Consider the following 20,482-nt stretch of genomic DNA (forward strand, 5'->3'; position numbering starts at 1 on the left):
TTATAAATGAAATAAATCACACCTGCATGTGCAAGCACTGCATTGTCTCACTAGTGCAAAACCTGAAGGAGTTAATTTAAGAGGTATGATAGACATTGTGAAATGATAGGAAAACGCTCAAGGGTAAAGGGCAACTGGGATATGGGAAAAGAGAAGGGAAAGAAGGAGAAATTTTGTATGTACGTATGTACAGGATAGTTAACATAGTTGTTGTACTGTCTTTTCTTTCTTTGCTGAAAGAAACTGTAAATGAGTCCTTGATTGATCAATATTACATGTCTCTATCTGTTTTCATGAGAAGCCACTTTGAAGATATCAATATGTAATACAACAAGCATTGTTAATTTCCTACCACTTTGTTTGTAACTGTATTGTCTGTGCTGATTTTTGCTATTTTGTAAAACGTTGTCTGTCCGTTAAAAAAAAAAAAAATATATATCTATATATATAGTCCACAGTTTTAAAAATTTATTTTAACTCATACATAACAGAAAATTGTAAACATTTATGTTGTACCATGTGCTATTTGAACACACATATACACCTATTATAATCCATCACCTTAACTAGCTATAGAAGCAAAAACACATGACCTTATGAATTGATGGAGAAAAGCACTTGATATAACTCAGTAACCATTCATGGTAAGACTTTCAGAAAATGATGAATAAAGATGAACTATGGCACATGTGTTCAAATAAGAACATCTAAAAAAATCAACAGGTAACATCATACTTAATGAAAAACCAAATGTTTTCCCTCTAAGATTGGGAATAAGGCAAGGATGTCTGTACACAATACTTTTTCAACATAGTGCCGGAAGTCCTAGCTAGCACAGTTAAGTAAAGAAGAGAAATAAAAGAAAGAGAGAAAGAAAAAGAGAGGAAAGAGAGAGGAAGGAAGGAAGGAAGGAAGGAAGGAAGGAAGGAAAAAAATGACGTTGTCCTTACTTGCAGAAGACATAATGTTCCATGCAGAAAATTCCAACAAATCTACACACACACACACACACACACACACACCTAGAACTAATAAATGATTTCATCAGGAATAGAAGTTACTTTGTAAGATAGAAAATTAACATACCAAATTCAATAGTATTTCTATACACTAACAATGAACACACTGAAACCAAAAATGTGTGACAGAATTTAAAAAGACTCAAAATTAAATACTTAGGCATAAATATAACAACACATGTATGGAGCTTCCATGTTTAAAAAACCATCATACAATTCTAATAAAAGAAACCAAATAAGACCTAAACAAATGCCAAAACATGTTCATGGATTGGAAGACTTGACACAGTGAGTCTTAACTCTCTCCAAATTAATTTACAGGTTTAATATAATTCCTATAAAAATTCCAACAAGAGCTTTTGTAGCTCAAGACAAAAGTATTTTTTTTAATTTTAAAAATAAAAGGTGAAAAATACTAACAGACAGACAACATTTTACAAAATAGCAAAGGATCAGTACAGACAGTACAGAGGTACAAACAGAGTGGTAGGGAATTAACAATGCTTGTTGTATTACATATTGATATCTTCAAAGTGGTTTCTCATGAAAACAGATAGAGACATACAAAGCTGATCAACCAAGGACTCATTGACAGTTTCTTTCAGCAAGGAAATACAAGACAGTAGAACAGCCATGTTAACTATCCTGCATATACATACATAGAAAGGTTTTTACCTACCTTCTCTTCCAATAGCTTTAGTGTTTCTGGTTTAATAAAGACAAAAGTATTTTAAAGTCAAAGAAATTAGAAAGAATTGAAAGAATTCTTGAAAAAGAATTATAAGATGGGAGAAATGTAAGACATACATATCCTATCAAGTAATCACGTAATAAAGACAGTAATTAAACGTCTGGCAGAGGTAGGTCAGTGTTCGAGCACTTTCCTAGCATGCACAAGACCCTAGGTTCAATCCCTACCATCACAAAGAAAAAAACTGAATTTGGGATACATTTTGAGCTATAGGTGTAGCTCACTTGTAAGGTACTGGCTCACCAAGCGAGCACAAAGCCTTGGGTTCCATATGTAGCACCACACATACACAAAAAAAAACAGTGTATGCTTTTGTTAGAACAATGGAACAGGACAGAGAACCTACAAATAGATTGGTATAATCAAATTATTTTTAACAGGGATGCAAAAACAAGTCCATGAGAAAGAAGAACCTTTCCAATAAATTATTCTGAAGCAAGTGGATATCCACAGGCCAAAGGTGGTGGAAAGAACCTCAACCTAAGTCTCTACTTTACATGAAAATCAACAAAAATGGATTATGCACTTAAATGTAAAGTGTAAAAGAGTAAAACTTTTAGGAAAAGAAATCAATACACTGGACTTCATCAAAAATTATAAAACTTGGGGCTGGGGATTTAGCTCAGCGGCAAAGCGCCTGCCTGGCAAGCGCAAGGTCGTGAGTTCAGTTCCTGGTACCAGAGAAAAAAAAAAAAAAAAAAAAAAATTATAAAACTTTTGTTCTACAAAATACTCTACATTAAGAAGATTAAAAGATAAGCTTCTGAGTAAAAGATATATGAAAAACAAGATCTAGCAATTGCCTTGTATTCAGTATTCAGAATAAAGAACTTTCAAAACTCAACAATTAAAAAAATTACAAAATCAGCAAAGGATAGAAACAGACATGTCAGGAAGAGGATATATGATGGCAAATATACACAAGAACAGATATTCGACATAGCTAAGGAGATGCAAATTAAGACCACAATGAGAGAGCACTAATCAACTGTTAGAACAGCTAGCTTTTTAAAAAAAAATCTAAGGCTTACTCTAAGAGCACTCTATTTTTGTCTATATTAATGGTGACACAATCTGAAATCTGTTTATTACTTATAACCTGGACTCAGAAGTTCACTTGAAAAAATTTTATTAGTTCCATTGTGATAAATGGAGTAGACAATGGAAATACCTAAAGCCAAACTCATTTCTTGTAAGGGTTCAATTCTGATATTAATTTCCCAAAATGTTGATGACCATCTTGCTGTTGGTTTACTTTCTTTAGCCTTTCTCAGTTAGTGTTCTGTCAGAGAATTAAATGACACAGAAAATGATTCATAACTCTTTTATCAATTTTCCCAAAGAATACACATAGCAACTACCACTCTACATGCATAAGAGAGCAGTTAGCTTAATATATACATAGGATGTCTGAGGGCATGAGAGCTTAATTCTTTCCCAAAGTCTTGGTTGAGAAAGAACCATAGACTAATGGTCATGTGTCTGTTCTGTTTCTCTTTATCCATGGATCTAAAAATTATGAATGCTAAGTCACTTCATTCACTCCAAAATAAACTACCCTGAGAACTAAAATAAGAAGTTGTATGAAATTGCCCAACTATTTATATTATGAATTGTGCTGCTAGCAGGCACTAACATCTCTCAGCCAGATACTATGTGATCATTGCACTAGTGAGAGAGTTTCATGGTGAGGGACATTCACAGAACAGGTGGATAAAAGAAAGTATTGTCTTTCCATACATCACAGATAACTGGCTATCCACATGCAGAAACATGAAGCTGGACCCAATCTTCTCGAACTTGGAGTAGGAAATGATTTCTTAGATGTGACACCAAAAATATTAAGTGACACATCAAAATTGAAACCTTTTCTGCTACAAATGATCCCATCAGAAAAGTAAAAAGACAACCCACAGAATGGGAGAAAATACATTCAAATCATATTTCTAACACAGAGGTTGTATCCAGAATATATAATAAAGTTGCCAGTCAAAAATAAAGAGCTAAATAACTCCATTGAAAGTGGGCAAAATATATGAATGGACATTTGTCAAAGAAATATAGACAAATGGTCAATCGGCACATAAAAAGATGCTCAACATTGTCATTAAGGAAATGCAAATCAAAACCACATTCCTCAGGATGCAATAATAATAACATCTAACCAGCTCCTCAAAATGTTAAACATAGACTTACCATATAATCCAGCAATTCCACTCCTAGGTATACTGTATATCCAAGGGAAATGAAAACATAGGTCTACACAGAAAAATGCACACAAATAATACAGCAACATTAATAATTAAAAAGTAAAAAAAAAGTCCATCAACTGATGAATGGTTGAATAAAATGTGGTATAGCCTTAAAATGGAATATTATTCAGCAACAAAAAACTAAGGTCTGATGTTACAACATGGATGAATCTTGAAAGCACTAGAATAAGTCAAAGAAGTCAGACACAAAGGACCGTATGTTGCATGATTCCATTTACATGAAAAAGACAAATAGATAAAATAGAGACAAAAAGTAGACTAGCATTTGCCAGTGGCTGGGTGCAGAGGCAAATATCAGACACACCTGCCAATGGGCATGAGGTTTCTTCTGGGGATGACCAAAATGTTCTAAAATTAGACGGTTGTGGTGGTTACATGACTTTGTGAATGTACTAACTACCACTGAATTATATATTAAAAAGAAGAACTAGATGCTATGTGAATTATATGTCAATAAATCTGAAATACTTCTAAAACAGAAAATGAAAAGATGTCCGAGTGAAATCCACCAGATATGCTGCCACCCACTTTGGAGGACACTGTAGCCAATACTGACTAACTAGAATTAACATGATGCCGAGATTAAAGTAAAATGCTAGTAGTCAAACATGAAGGAAAATTTAGCTTTTTTTTGTCCCTAGAAGGGACCTATCCCCTAGGCTTGAAAGATAGTCAATGGCCTCAGTAAACATGACAAAAAAAATATACTTCATGTACGGACTGACACCACCAGGGAATTGTCCATTTGTGGGAAATCATTTGAAAAAGGATGCAAAGATTCAGAATTGGACTTCGGCTTCAAATGCAAATTGCTGACAGAACCTGTTGCTTTTCTGTCTATAACAGTGTAAGCAGAAGAAACTCCACAGCAGCCCCTGAAACCTACAAGGTTCTACGGAGGTGTCCTAAGAGATCTTGACCATTAAGCATAGGGACCAGTTTGGCTCACTGACAGTAAAGTGACAGCAGTAGATTTCTGCCCTTAACAATTTAATGACACTATAGGAAAACTGAGGCAATGACAAAGCCTTCTAGTGAAGGATGGTTTGTTCATAGCATAATTGTCTCAGTCCCTGGCCATGCCCACAAATATCGCCATACTCTCTCCAATAATTGTTCCAGCTGGTGAGACAGACATTATGGAGGTCCTGCCTGTGCCCATTCAGGGCTGGGGTGTTCAACAACAGGAACTCTGTGAGGATCTTTAAAAAGTCACACACCACTTCTACTGAAAGTTAGGTCTTTGGTCACAGAGCTAGCCATTTGCCATAAAGAACATGAGATTCAATAGGAAAAGAAAAATCTGGAAAAATCTGAGCCAGCATAAGTGTAGGAAGTATTGAAAGTGTAGGAAAAAAAGGAAGGAGAGAGAAAGGGCAAGAACTAAATCAAATTGAAACACTACAGCATAGGAGTCACCTGCCCCTTTACATCAGGTCAAGTCCTACAGCGTAAGGCCTTTTCTGTGACTGGAAGACTCTAATCCCACTGCAGAGATAAGATAAGCATAGACCCTTTCATCGGTGTGAGTATAAATGTAAACACACACACACACACAGAAAGAGACTTAAAAGAAAATTACTTACTTTTGGACTGTCGGATGGGGTTTCACAGATGCTCCAGGAGCTGGCCCACCTACAGCAGTAGAAGGCTCTTGGTTTTCAGCAGATTGATTTTCAGGTCTGAACTTTCTACGAATGGGCTTTGATGGAGGCTGGGAATATGGTACATCCTGTGGATTAAAAACAAAAGAAAAAAAAACCAAAAAACTAAACACTTAAATGCTCCCCCCATACATCATTCCAGTGTCCTATGTTCCTCCAGCTATGTCCTCCAGGTCAGAACACTGCTCTATCCAAACTCGGCACGCAAGGATACATGGCCGATTTCTGGCTTGGCGAGAACTAGAGGGAGACAGCCATCAGATTTCGATTTTCATGTTTCCTTCCACCAGATTCCAGTCTTCCTTACTTTTTCTGGCAATAGTGTGAGTTGAACCCAGGGCCTTCACACTTAGCGACATCCCCAGCCCCTTTTTTAATTTGTTGTTTGAGACAGGGTCTTACCATGTCATTAAGTTGCCCAGGCTGAGCTTGAAGAACTTCTGATGTTGCCTCAGCCTTCGGAGTGCTGGGATTACAGGTTTGTGCTACTACACCTGGCTTCCTTTTCTTTCCTTCCTTCCTTCCTCCCTCCCTCCCTCCCACTCCCCTCCCCCTTAAAGCAATCTATTACTTCTTGTCATTTAAAGTCACATTGACCCTGGGCATCTAACATCATGCGTCTTTTCTAACTGAAGACAAAATTGACCTCTGTTCTGGGGATTTGGGACTACATGTAAGGTTTTTTGTTCTGTTTTTGTTTTTCTTTTGGAGACAGGGCTCGCTATGCAGTTCAGGCTGGCCTTGAGCTCACTTGGTAGCCCAGGCTGGTCTCGAACTCACAATGATCCTCCTGCCTCAGCCTCCCGAGTGCTGGGATTACAGGTGTGTGCCACCATGCCCAGCTATGTGTGAGGTTTTGAAGTTTGTGAGTCTCAATCATACGCTCAATATTGTCCTACTCCTAGTTCCCACAGAAGACAAGGAAAAGAGTCATGGTGTGTTCAGGAAGGAGACAGAGACCTTCCTCCTTGGAGGACCCTGCCCCCCCTGTGCTCCTGAACCCAAGCCTTACCACTATTTTGGGATAAGGGCCTGGGAGGGAACAGGGAAGGACAAGAAGAGGGTGAGAAATTAGATGGGGTGAGTGGCACTAACTCAGCAAATGCCAGGGGAGTTAACGGCAGGGTTGGGTAGCTGTAGGAACACCAGGATGCAAGAGGAAATCATAGTACAAAGACACACAAGAGGCTGCCCCACCTCCAACAGGTGCTCATAAAGGCTTAGCAGGTATATGGAGTTTCACTAATGGCATCTGTCCCTCCTTCTGGCACTTTTGATCTCACTAAAAGCAAGGCCACCATGTGTAGTTGGGGGTTGAATAGGGGCATATGTACTGTCTGTGGCATCAAAGGCCCAGGAACTGCAAGATCCTGATCTTCACAGAGAATACACATGCAGGAAATGGAGATCATTCACATTCATTTCAGAATACGGAGCCTCAAAATGACACGTCTGCTAATAGAGACAAGAAACCCAGGGTAGGGGCTCATAACGCTGTCATAGCAGCATTCTCATGCCGGCCTTACCTTCTTGGCTGGACTACTTTCTGCAGCCTGGGAAGAGGCTCTGTTCAGCTGTGAGGGCACTTCAGCCTCAGACACTTGTTCAGACTGTCAGAAGAGATCAGAGAGATGATAGTAACACAAAAATACAACCACCTAAATACATAACAAAGAACACTTAGGAAAAAGTCACTCAGGGAAAACTGATTTAGACAAGTTGTGACCAAGCAGGGCTAAATCTGCTGAGCCTTGGGGGAAACTTTCCCTAGACCCTGCTATTACCTGCTACCTCCCTTCCCAGTATTGTTCAGTCTCGGGTAAGGGAATCATGGGAATTTCTTCTATAATTGAACATACATTTTGCTGAAAAACTAAGACTTTACAAAATCAAACTCTAAAACTAACCAGGGTCTAGCGGGAAAAAGGTGGCTGGGAAAGAATTTATGATTTTAATTGGAGCACTAAGAAAATGAACATCATACAACTGTAATTTTTTATTTTGTTTTGTGTATTTACACTTATTAGCATGTGTGTGCAGGACACAGTGTTTACACTCATCACGGGGAGCAGGCACAGCGCATGCACTTAACGTATCTCAATTCTTTCTTATTCCCCTTCCCTCCCTTCATCTCTAGATCCCCTTCTCATTTGCAAAAGATCTCCCTGTTCCTGCTTCCTGTCTAAAAATTTTTACTAGCACATGTTAGCGGCACATAAGGAATACATTCAAATGAAAAGTTAGCACATGTACATAACACATCTTAATTCTTTTTTCATCTCCTTTCCCTTCCCTCCCATCCTCAACTCCCTCCCTTTTGCAAAAAAAAAAAATCTATTTCTCTGTTTCCTATTATTTATCTTTCCTATTACCTATTTTGTTTTCTAAATATTTACACTTTTTGGTTATATAGAGGAGTTATATAATATTTAAGCTGATGTGTCTGATTTATTTCACTTAACATTATAGTCTCAAGGTGCATCCATTTTCCTACAAATGACTCAAATTGATCCTTTATGGCAGAGTAGTATTCCATTGGATATAAATGTCACATTTTTTATTCATTCATCTGTTAATGGGCATATAGGCCACTTCCAAGATTTAACTATTATGAGTTGTGCTGTATAAACACGGGTATGCATATACCACAGTTGCATGATGTCCCTAACTCTTTGGGGAAGATAATGAGAAAGGGAATAGCTGTGTTGAATGGAATTTCTCCTTTTAGTTTTTGAGGAATTCCCATACTGATTTCCATAATGGTTATACCACTTTATAGTCCCACTAACAATACAGAAAGGTGCCTTTTTCCCCTGCAGCCTCCCCAGCATTTGTTTTTTATTTCTCAGTGACAGCCATTCTTTCTGGAGTAAGATGGAATCTCAATGTTTTAATTTATATTTCTTTGATGGCCAGAGATGTTGAGCATTTTTCATGTATTTATTAGCCATTTGTACTTTTCCTGAGATGTACTGATTCATTATAGTTGTACATTTTTTGATTGCGTCTTTCATTTTGGGAGTCTGGTTTTTTTTAGTTCTTTGTAAATTCTACATATTAGTCCTCTGTCACAGGAAGAGCTAGCAAAACCTTTTTCTCATTCGGTAGGTTGTTTCTTCACTCTATTGATTATTTCCTTTACTGTGCAGAAGATTTTAAATTTGATATAATTTCATTCATTGATTCTTGATGCTATTTCTTGTGCAGTTGAGGTTCTGTTCAAAAAGTCCTTCCCTGTGCCTATGTCTTCAAGAGAAAAAAACACTGTAACTTTTTAAATGTTAAATTCCTAGTAAAGAAATGCTCTGGTAAATACAGCTCTTTACCTATGAAAAGAACGGAGGCGTGCAGTGGAAGAAGTAATCACAGAGGTTGAGGTGCTGAATGGTAGGGAATCAATGACTAAATGCACGAAGATTGGCAGGGCATGTACTTCAAGAGACAGCAGGCAAACAGCCAAGTGAAAGAACACAGGGTGACACGTGGCTCACTCATTCCCTGAGCTGTGTTTGAGTACTTTGCTTTCAGCTGCTATTAGCCAGTAATACAAAATGTTAAACCCACAAATGAGCCAAGTGACTTCCACATTTCATTGACATCAGTCCTCCTTTTACCCACGGGGTAATCCACATTACAGAAACACTGCAGCCAAACCAACTGCCTTGCTGTGTCCACTGTGTCCCCAAGCTGGGCCTTTCTTGTGCAGGGTGGCTTCTTCCTCTGACTCTACTCAAAGGGCTGCTTCCCAGGACACTAAAACTCTCCCACGCAGCAGGTTCCTCTCATCACTCATCTTCTGCCAGCATGGAACCCTTGATTGCCCTACCACACCCCTGTCCTTGGATCTGAGACCCTGCACACACCCATTTGTAATCGTTCTCTGTTTCCTGTTTTGACTCCAGTCATCCCTCAAATGTAGGGTTTCTCAAGGTTCTGTCTTCAGTTTCCCTGTCCTCTTTTCTCTCCCTGTTCATTCTTTGCCAGGGTAATCCTAACTGCTACTATGCTTTGTCCCAAACAACTCTCTACCTCTTCTAAATCAATTGTGCAAGTACTCAACAGCTTTGGTTTCTAGTTCCAAATATCTCTTATATCCTTCCCACTTCCCTTAAGGAGAGCTGGATTACTATAGTCCCTGTTACAAGTATTAGATACCACAATACATACATACACATTTAACACTTACTATGTGTTATACATTGCTCAAAGTGCTTTGCATGGATTACTGAACTTCACCATCACAGCCACTGGAAGGAATGATTATCCTCATCTTATTGATAAAGAAATTGAAGACCAAGAAGTTAAAGAAGTAACTCAAGATCACACACAGCAGGGTCTGAACCCAGGCCTCGAGTTCCAAAAGTAAGTTTATAAACAAGAGGTTCTATAGCCTCAGGCATTCTTAGGCCTGACTGCTACTCACTGAGGCATATTTATGGAACATATGCTGCAGGCAGGCTTTGTGCTGGTGTTCAAGAATGAAGAAGACACAAACCTTGCTTACAAGCAGCTTGGAGTCTAGTGGGAGAGGCTGAGGGATAGCTAGGCAATCATGCTGCACGGGCCCATGGTGGGAGGCAGGGGTGTGGGGACCATAGAAACACCTGGCCTCTTAGGGCAGCAAGGACTGGAGAGAAGGTATTATCTTGGCTGAGATCTACATGACAACCAGGGTACATCCAGCTCTAGAGGTAATGCATAGGATGGTGATAATGGATGCTCCAAAGTACAGTCACAATGGGCCTAACTGCTCTGACACCCAGCATTTCAGCCTGGGGTACCGCGTGAATATTGAGGCCAATCCCCAAGACAGGAAACACAAACAAAGAAGAGCGAAGGGAGCTTGCTCAAGTTTAATGTGCCAGACAAACATCCAAGAGAAGCTCTCCAGGAACTACTCATTGCCAGGAGTCTGGAGAATGCAGCACTCACCTTACTTTGCTGGGGATTTCTGAGAATGGAGTCATACTCCAAGATGTGCCAGTCAAATGTCAGTCTTCTTAATAACTGAATGAGGGCCCAATAGTCACCCAAATGCAGGACTTCTGGTGAACTGTGCTAAGGACTGCACCTTGGACCTGAAGCCCCTTGTTGCACTCCACCTACACACCTATTATTTGGAAGGTATATGTTCCGGCCCCAAGTCTATGCATGCGTCCCCTGCAAGGACCACGGGTGTGCACAACGTGTCCTATCAGGCAGGCAGAGAGAGAAGTGACAGACCCCGGCACCTGCCTTTTGATGAGTGAAGTCTCCTCATGGAAACACTAAGGGAGATGATAAATTGACCCTCTTTTCACGATAAATGAGAATGATGGGCACAGCAAAAGCGCTAGACTGGAACTGCTGAATTTTTGCTTAAACATCTCTAAAAACACAAGCAACAATCAAGTGGGGTGGAGAAGTATGCAGAAACAGTGGTAACATACATCGGAATTTTTTTTTCCATTTACAAATCCACTTTCCTGAAATTGCATTCAAGGGCCTGGATATTCAAGCTGTGACTAGCAACAGACAACTGCACAGAGTTATGTTGAGCTGGATATAACCATCAATCTGCTGAGAAGAAACCCAACACCTGCTCAGCCTTCTCACTGCTCCCTCACTGACACGAAAGGGGTCCGACTACTGAGCACCTGGAGGAGCAATTCTCATGAAGGAGCTGGGACACAGGAACAAGGAAGACACAAGAATAAGGTAGTCTTATCAGAGCCAAAAATTACCCCAGGAAAAAGAGATAGGGAAGGAAAACAAGTGTTGTGGTAAGAAAAACTAAAGATGAGACTCAGGCATACAAAAGTCCCTCTCCACAAGAAGCTATCTCACTTCCTTCATGAAAATGGTGTACGGCTTAGGTTACGTTTAGTAGCTGCAAAACACAACAAAACAAGGGTTTCCTTTGCAATTTCTTCTGACTTTTGGAGTACAACTACTACTGCAAATGTTGTCCTGCCTTCGTGGCTCCATGTGTCACAGCACATACCCAGCAAGGATGTGACAAGCTAGGAAAATGTACATTGAGTGAAAAGCTCACTGAAAAATCAAGCTAAGCTTCCAAATATATTTCTATTATATATATAAAGTTAATGCTCCCCTACCACAAATAATAAATGCACTTCCATTCTAATTTTGCAATGAAAGGGCCTGGATATGTCACACAGTCAAAAAAGGTACTTCCCCCCTTCGAGATATGGGGAATTGGTTTTTTTTAAATTTTATTGAAAAAGGTAGAACAGAATTTCACAACAAAATAATAGGAGAATAACAATAGTTAATATATTGCATATTGTCGTCTTCAAAGTAGTTGCTCAGAGTACAAGATATGGGCATAAAAAATTCAATTGATATTAGCACAAAATTTCCTTTTCAATGAATTAAGAGACACTAGCAGTATAGCTAACTTGCATCTTTCTCCCATTTCCCTTCCTTCCTTTCCCCTTTCTTCCCTCCTAGCTCCATTTTCCTTATAAATAATTACTTCCCATTTCACAAAATCTATTTTACATTCTAGACCTTATTTACACTTTCAATTTCTCACACCAGGGAGACAAAATGATGTTTACACATGTGAGTCTGATTTATTTCATTTATGAGTATGGTCTCAAGTTGCATCCATTTACCTATCAAAGTCTCAACTTTACCCTTCTTTATGGCTGAGTAGTACTCCACTGTATAAAAAGACCACATCTTTTTTATCCACTCCTCGGTTGATGCACATTTGGGTTGCCTCCAAGATTTAGCTATTACAAATTGTGCTGCTATAAACATGGGTGTGCATGTATCGCTGTGGTATGTTGTTTTTAATTCTGGGAAGACACCCAGGAGCAGAATAGCTGAGTTGAATGGGACCTGTAACCCTAGCTTTTTGAGGAAATCTCCACACTGATTTCCACAGTGGTTGCATTATGGCTTTGTCCATTCCCATTGTTGATGGCACAATGCAGCCCGCTGCTCAGTTTGCTTCCTACAAATGGGCACAGACCCAGGGAGGCTAATTTCTTCACTCATTTCTTCAATTACAGAGATGTTTACTCTGTACCTCTGAAGTGTTGGGGCCATGGTAAATGGGACGTAAGCAGGAGAAAGCCAGCCATCATGGGTGTTGTGGTGTTCCCACTCAGATTACCTTTACCTGGCTGGCACAGCCATTCGCCAGCTGTGCAAGTGTTGGCTACTACAGACTCATAGCTGCTCTCTTCTCTAAAGAACCATCCTCCACTGATGGGAGCCCACCGTCCAACCCTGACCCCAAGAGCACACAGACAATGACTGATTTGTAAAATATAAAAAGCCACTTCCTTGCCCATAAGCGGGATAACTCTGTGATACAACATATGTACCAGCATCCTCCTCAACTGATCAGGCCAAGGCTCAACTTTACCGAGACCTCACCTCTGCTTTGATCTTCCCCTTCCCATCTTTGCTTCACTGTCCTCCTTTCAGGCTTTTTCCTAAAACAGACTCTATCAACCAATCACTCTCAAACCTCATCTCAGACTCTGCTGCTAGAACCTGAGACACTGTAACACGCTCCCAGAAGCGGAGATTTGAAACATGTTACTGTGGTCTTTGCTCTACGGTCTTTCTGCTTCTGCCTCTGGCCTTTCTGCCATTTCACCTGTTTGGGGGAAGCCAGTAGTTGTGCTGTGAGAACACCCAAACAGTCCTCACAAGTGGTCTGTGTAGCAAGGCAGCAAGGCCTCCTGCCAACAGCCATCTCAGCAGTGGACCCTCCAGTCCCAGCTTAGCCTTCAGGTGACTGCACCCTAGATGTCCTTTTGACAGTCGCCTTGTGAGAGACCCAGAGCCACAACCACCCAGCCACGCCACTCCCAAATACCCGTCCAAGAGAGTTAATAAATGGTAGCTGTTTTGCATTTCTCTGTTTTTTAAAGATACTCTAATATATCTATCTAGACAGGTAGCGTAAGCTTGAGGTGTAGGGAGAAGAAAGGGGAGACGGCTAGCACTGGAAGAAGGCAGCAGGATAGACCGCACATGGTCTGCAGGCACTCAGCGCCACCCTCCTCCCATGCTGCTCTCTCCACTGCAGCAGGTAGAAGCCTGCGGATGCCTAGTCCTCTTTGTAAGTAATTCCCAGAGTTAATCTCTTCCACTATGAGATACTATAGTAGTCTCTGTTTACCTGCCAGACTCTGATATATATCCATGGTGGGGATTTGGAACTTCTTCTGAGGGCCATAGGGGTAACTGATGGTCTTTAGATAGTGAAATGATGTGATCTGCTTTGTATTTCAGATTTTTTTTTTTTTTGCTCCATTGAGTAGAAAGAACTGGAAGCGATCCATACTGGGGGAAGGGAATCCAATTAGAACACTGAAAAAGGAAATACGACAAGATGATGGTCACTTAAACCAGGTTGGCAGAAATGGGAACAAGCAGATTTGAGAACTATTTAGACTGGAAAATGGATACATCCTTTGGTAACTGAAAGAATGTGACAAGTGAAAGAAAAGAATGCATGGGACTCAGGTTTTGACCTTGGATAATTAGTAAATGGTTGAGATAAAAATAATTTAAAGTAGAAGGAAAGAATTATGGTTGTACAAAAGCCAAATAAAATTAAGCAGATTTGTCATAAAGCAATGCTAGAACAATCCACTTAGATTTTTTATGGCAGTATCTCTCAAATGTGGGTACTGGGGAGCACAAGTTTTATTCATTGTGTAGGGGAAAAATTGTCAACTTTTTCTGTAAAGGGACAGAAATAGTTTAGGTTTTGCAGATCATACAATCTTGATTGCAACTGTGCAGCTCAGCTGTTGTGCTAAAGTAGCTACAAACAACACAGTGAATGGGTATGCCTGTGTTCTAAGAAACTTTATTACAAAACTAAGTGGTAAGACAGACTTGGCCTGTGGGCTATTATTTGCCAGCCCCTGGCCTAGAGACAAAAAGAAGCCACAGGTAAGTTAGGAAACAACCTAGTCTCTCCTCTTGGATACTCACCGAGCAAAAAGCATATTCCATGTTCTGAAATTCTGTGGCATAAAGACAGCTACTTGCCTTTCCTTAACACATCAGTTCTCAGACTTCTTTAGCTTCAATGTTTTATTCTCCTATAATTCCTATTAAAATCCAGCAGAAGTAGGACTCTGAGGAACACACTTTGGGAAACGACGACTACTGACTGGTTTTAAAAGAGTAAAGGAAGAACATTCCATTTAACTTGAACACCTTCTGGCATGGTTGACACCCAGTCCTTGAAGAGGAGCAGTCCTCAGAGTAGCTGACAGATTCAACTCCCAGGGCCCCTGCTGCATTCCCCTCCCCCTCCTTCTTTGTCCAAGAGTAGAGAGGCAGGGTAGAGATGAGGTTGCTTCCTTGCTTCCTCTACCCCTCCCTCCTACCCTGGCATATCAGCTCTTGTTGCTGCTCGCAACTACTTCTCTGCATGAATCTATTTAATGGACTCCTTTAAAACTTCCAGTGCAAAAACACAATATAAATTATTCATGGTAACAGTTAAGGAAGATGACCATAATAATGATAAATTACAGATTTTTAAATTTAGCTTAAAACAACGTGTCTTAAATTCCAGTTCCATACTCTGGTTTCTCTTCAGATCGTACCAATCTTTCACCTTTTAAATTCCAGTTCCACTGAGGCAAGCTAGCTCTACCAAGATCTTAATGCCCCATCTGAGTCCAGGTGCTCATCACACCTCCTACCTGGGCCACTGCCAAAACTTTAGCCCATCTTTCTCCAGCCTTCAGTTTCTTTCCCTGTCTGATCCACCCTGCACACCCCTGAGAAATTAACCACGTAAAACACCATCTTATCAAAACTTTTTCTCAAAGCCTTTCCATGTGTATCCAAGGCCTAGAGGACACAACACAATCCTTCAGTCAGCTGAAGGTATTCCATCATTTGATTCTAATTTTTTCAACTTTTTAAATTTTTATAAGTACATGTTTACAGTACCTAATGATTACATTCAGCATGGGGACCTTACCTCTGCATCATCCATATACAGCTTGCTACAGGTACATAAGTATTCCCTGAATCTTCAAACATAAATAAGTTTCTCTCTAAGTCAATTATTCATTCTAGAGTAGGCTTTCTAGCCTAGTGGTTTGGGAACCAGTAGGCTAGAAAGCCTACTGGTTCCCAAACATAGCTAGCATATATCTGTGGATTTTTTAAAATAACTTCCATACTTCTAGATACTACCCCTTATTGTTATTTGCAGATGATATGATATTCTACATAGAAGACCCCCCAAAAAAACCCAAAATCTTATAGATTTAATATCTGCATTCAGTAGTGTAGCTGGATACAAAGTCAACACTCAAAAGTCAACAGCATTCGGTACACAAGCAACAAACTCACAGAAAGAAGAAATTAAAGAAAGCATACCCTTCATAATAACATCCAAAAATGAAATACTTAAGAATAAATCTAACAAAGGATGTAAAAGACTTGTACAAAAAAAATAAAAGATTTGTACAGCAAAAATCACAGTACCCTAAAAAAGGAGATTGAAGAAGATATCAGAAAATGGAAAGATATCCCTTGCTCTTGGATAGGAAGAACCAATGCAGTGAAAATGTCCATACTCCCAAAATGACTATACAGATTTAATGCAATCTCAATCAAAATACCATTAACATACCTCACAGATCTAGAAAGAACATTCCTAAAATTCATTTGGAACCAGAAAAGACCTAGAACAGCAACAGGAATTCTGAGCAACAAAGGCAAGTCAAAGGGCATCACAATCCCAGACCTAAAATTATACGACAAAGCTACTGTGATAAAAACAGCATGGTGTTGACAAAAAAAAACCCCAGGCCTGAGGATAAGTGGAACAGAACATAAAATGCAGATGTTTCCCCAAACACACTGAGCCACCTTATCTTTGACAAAAGAGCAAAACATGTTCACTGGAAGAAAGATAGTCTCTTTAATAAATGGTCCTAGGAAAACTGGATCTCCACACACCAAATACTAAAAGTAGACCCATGTCTATCACCATGCACTAAAGTCAAAATGGATCAAAGCTCTTAAGTGTTAAAATAGAAAACACTAAATTTACTGGAAGAGAAAATAGGCAGAAATCTCAAAGACATAGGTGTAAGCAGAGTTCATGAACAAAATCCAGACTGCAAGAGAAATATTACAACAAATCAATAAATGGGATCTCACCTTATATTAAAAACATTTTCACAATAAAAGAAATCACTAACAGAGTGAAAAGAAACCCACAGAATGTGGAAACTTTCCAGCCAGTTGTCCCACAGACAAAGGACTTATATCTAGGACACATAAAGAATTGAAAAAAATCAGACCCTCAAGTTCAAAGACCCAATCCAAAATGGGCACCTGAGATGAATACATACTTCTCAGATGAAGAAATACAAATGACAAATAAATACATGAAAAAATGTTCACCATCATTGGTCATTCAAGAAATGCAAATTAAAACAACACTGAGATTCTATCTCAACCCAAAAAGAATGGCTATCATTTAAAAAGTCAACCAATAACAAATGCTGGAGGGGCTATTGGGGAAAAGGAACCCTTTTCCACTGTTGGTGGGAATGTAGATTGGTACAACCACTGCATAAATCAGTGTGGAGATTCCTTTAAAAATTAGGATTAGAGGTCCCATTCAAACCAGCTATTCCCCTTCTGTGTATCTTCCCAGAATTAAAAACATCATACCTCAGAGTTATGTGTGCACTCACATTTATAGCAGCACAATTTGTAACAGCTAAATCTTTGAAACAACCCAAATGCCCATCAACTGAGGAATGGATAAAAAGATGTGGTATTTTTATATAATGGAGTACTACTCGGCCATAAAGAAGGGTAAACTTGAGACTTTGACAGGTAAATGGATGCAACTTGAGACCATGCTCATAAGTGAAATAAATCAGACTCATATGTGTAACCATCATATTGTCTCACTAGTGTGAGAAACTGAATGCATAAATAGGACCCAAAATATACAATGGATATTGTGAACTGGGAAGAAACTGTTCGAAAGAAAAGACAAACTGCAGTGGTGGAAAAGAGAAAGGAAGAAAGGGAAAAAGTATATGTATACACAAGATAGTTGAAGATAGTTATACAGTTAGCTTCTCCTAGTTTCTTGAAAAGAATGTTTTGTGCTAATATTGTTTAGACAAGATATCATGCCTATACTTGAACTCTGATTAACTACTACAAAGACAGCAATATGCAATGTATCTACTATTTTAACTGTTCTACTAACCTGTATTGAAACCCGGTTTCATTGTTTGTTTCTCTTCTTTCTCTTTTAAATAAAAAAGATACTACCCCAGACTTCCCTCACCAGAATCACCTAGAAATGCAGCATTAGAAACTTATATTTTAACAAGCTCTCTAGGTGATTTTTTGGTAACCATCCCAGACCAACTGGGGACCACTGATCGCCCAAATTCTTCATTTAAGAGATAAGAAAAACAAAGTCGCAGAGGCCCTAGTTTGCAATAGGCCACAGGTGCTTTTGTAATAACTAGCTAGGATTCTTGTTTGCTCATCCCTTTATCATGGAAGAAATGAGGTGTATGCCACAAGGTTCCAGAAATAACCATTTATGGCTAGACAAAATCTTTAGCAATAAGATTTTATTTTATTTAAAAGTCAGGTTTTTAACACAAAAGTCAAATTTCATTTTAAAAAAAAATTATTTAATTTTAGAACTTCACCAACTTGTGGACAATTGGTGACTTTTTAATTTTTGCAATGTTTGTGCTATTACCAGAAAAAGAATCTCAAGTTTACTTTAGCACCAAAAAATACAGTTGGATCTCAAGACTGGGAATCACAAAGGCAGTGGCTACATTCTAAGGAGTTGAGCAGACAATCCTGCTTCAGCCTCATGGGGCTTCTCAGTATCCATTCAGTATTTTTAATGTCATCTGATGCCTAATTTTCACCTGAACCCCATGTCTGCTAGGCAAGACCACACCAGAGAGGTATGAGATCTAATGAAGGCAATGAAAATACACCAACACCCAGCATCACATGGACCACAGCAAACCCCACTGATCCACAACCAGTCTCAAGCACAAAAGACTGAATTCTCTGTAAGAATATTTACCAAAATCCATGACTCAAGTCACCTGTGAAAGAGAAAAATGGAACTGAACTACAAGCATCTGAAAGGTGGGGTCTGTATCTTGCTTTGCTATAATTTTCCCAGTACCTAAGCCAAATGCCAGAAAGTAGTAGATCCTCTAATCAGCATGTGGAATGAGCCAACAACGCATTCAGTACTGTTTTGTATACCACTAAACAAGAAGTCAACAACATATCCCATGGTAACTGGAGCCACAGCACAGTACTTACAAAGTACAGGCTTTGAAACAAAATCCAGGCTTTACCCTTGCTCAGTATAAGCTGGTCTCATACTTGACCTCTGTGAGCCATAATATCTTCATCTATAAAACTGGGATAATCTACGTAACTCAGAGCACTGTGAAGATTGAACAAAATATATAGGAGTATATCTATCTAGAGTGCTAACTGTAATTACATAATAACTATTCAATAACAGCAGCTACTATTGTAACTAGGATAACAAATGCAATAGGTTTCCTAGACAAAGTTTCTGCTACTGCAAATAGCTGCCAATTCAATGCAAGGGACATTCTCCCCCTTGCCAAATAGATGGAAACCTAGACTGAGAAAATGCTGGCTTAAATTTAGATTATATGCCACAAAACAGACTATCCACAATCCATATCATGATACTACTGCTATAAATGTAGGAGGGGATTATTTTACAAAAATAAAATCCCTTTCAAACATTTATGGCTAGCTCAGCACAGACATCTCTGGCAGTTTGCACTGAATGTCTCTAGTGCCCCTCACCCATGGGAGTCTTATACAACATTGGAGACACCCAGGAAAACACTGACAGAGGAGCTCAAGGACAACTTTAAGCGGAGTGGATAATCAGCAATTCTAATGGTAACTAGTCCCTGGATTCAGCAGTCACACGGTAGAAACTCACAGGCATTCCTGAAATCCACTGGACAGTGGACAACACCCATGAAATAGATTTGCTATTACAACTACAGGACTATGGATGCTTTATTTTCGTACAACAAATGTTTTCAGGGGCTGGGGATTTAGCTCAGCGGCAAAAGCGCCTGCCTGGCAAGTGCAAGGTCGTGAGTTCGGTTCCCAGTACCGGAGAAAAACAAAAAAAAAAAAAAAACAAATGTTTTCACTATGACCAGGATTTTCTTCTTCTATTTCCAATTTCTGTCTATAGAGATCTGAGCTGAGTCTGAGCCACACTCTTTCTACATTACATACCTAAAGCTATATTATAACCCCATCTTGCAAAGTCTACAACATGGTACTCACAGATAAGGTAACCAATACTAAAATCCTCTTGAGACTTATGTTCCCTGTGGATAAGGTTGTAAGAAAGATGACCTATGCAAGCCTCTTGCCCAAATAAAGAGGTATCCATCACTACCACAATTCAAAGACATCTCCTGACAAGGCATTTATAAATCTTTTCTCCTGGAAATAGGAACTCTTCTCCACTGCTGGTGGGAATGCAGACTGATGAAACCACTGTGAAAATCAGTTTGGAGATTCCTCAGCAAACTAGGACTAGAGGTCCCATTCAACCCAGCTATTCCTCTTCTAGGTATTTTCCCACAAGATCTGAAAACATCATATCACAGCGATATATGTGCACCTATGTTCATAGCAGCACAATTTGTAATTGCTACATTGTGGAAGCAACCCAAATGTCCACCCACC

At 39.3% G+C, this 20,482-nt stretch overlaps 1 protein-coding gene across 1 annotated transcript in view; it reads right to left on the minus strand.

Annotated features, from left to right (window-relative positions):
* The window catches only part of Reps2 (RALBP1 associated Eps domain containing 2), a gene marked incomplete at its 5' end in the record, with an annotated part of 227,287 nt that overhangs the window by 20,673 nt on the left and 186,132 nt on the right, over positions 1-20,482 (minus strand). Inside the window, 2 exon segments of the mRNA XM_005409136.2 lie at positions 5,630-5,775; positions 7,234-7,317. Of these exon segments, the coding sequence (XP_005409193.1) occupies positions 5,630-5,775; positions 7,234-7,317 (230 nt within the window).

The sequence above is a fragment of the Chinchilla lanigera genome, unplaced genomic scaffold, assembly GCF_000276665.1.
Source record: "Chinchilla lanigera isolate Chin_1 unplaced genomic scaffold, ChiLan1.0 scaffold00118, whole genome shotgun sequence".
NCBI lineage: Eukaryota > Metazoa > Chordata > Mammalia > Rodentia > Chinchillidae > Chinchilla > Chinchilla lanigera.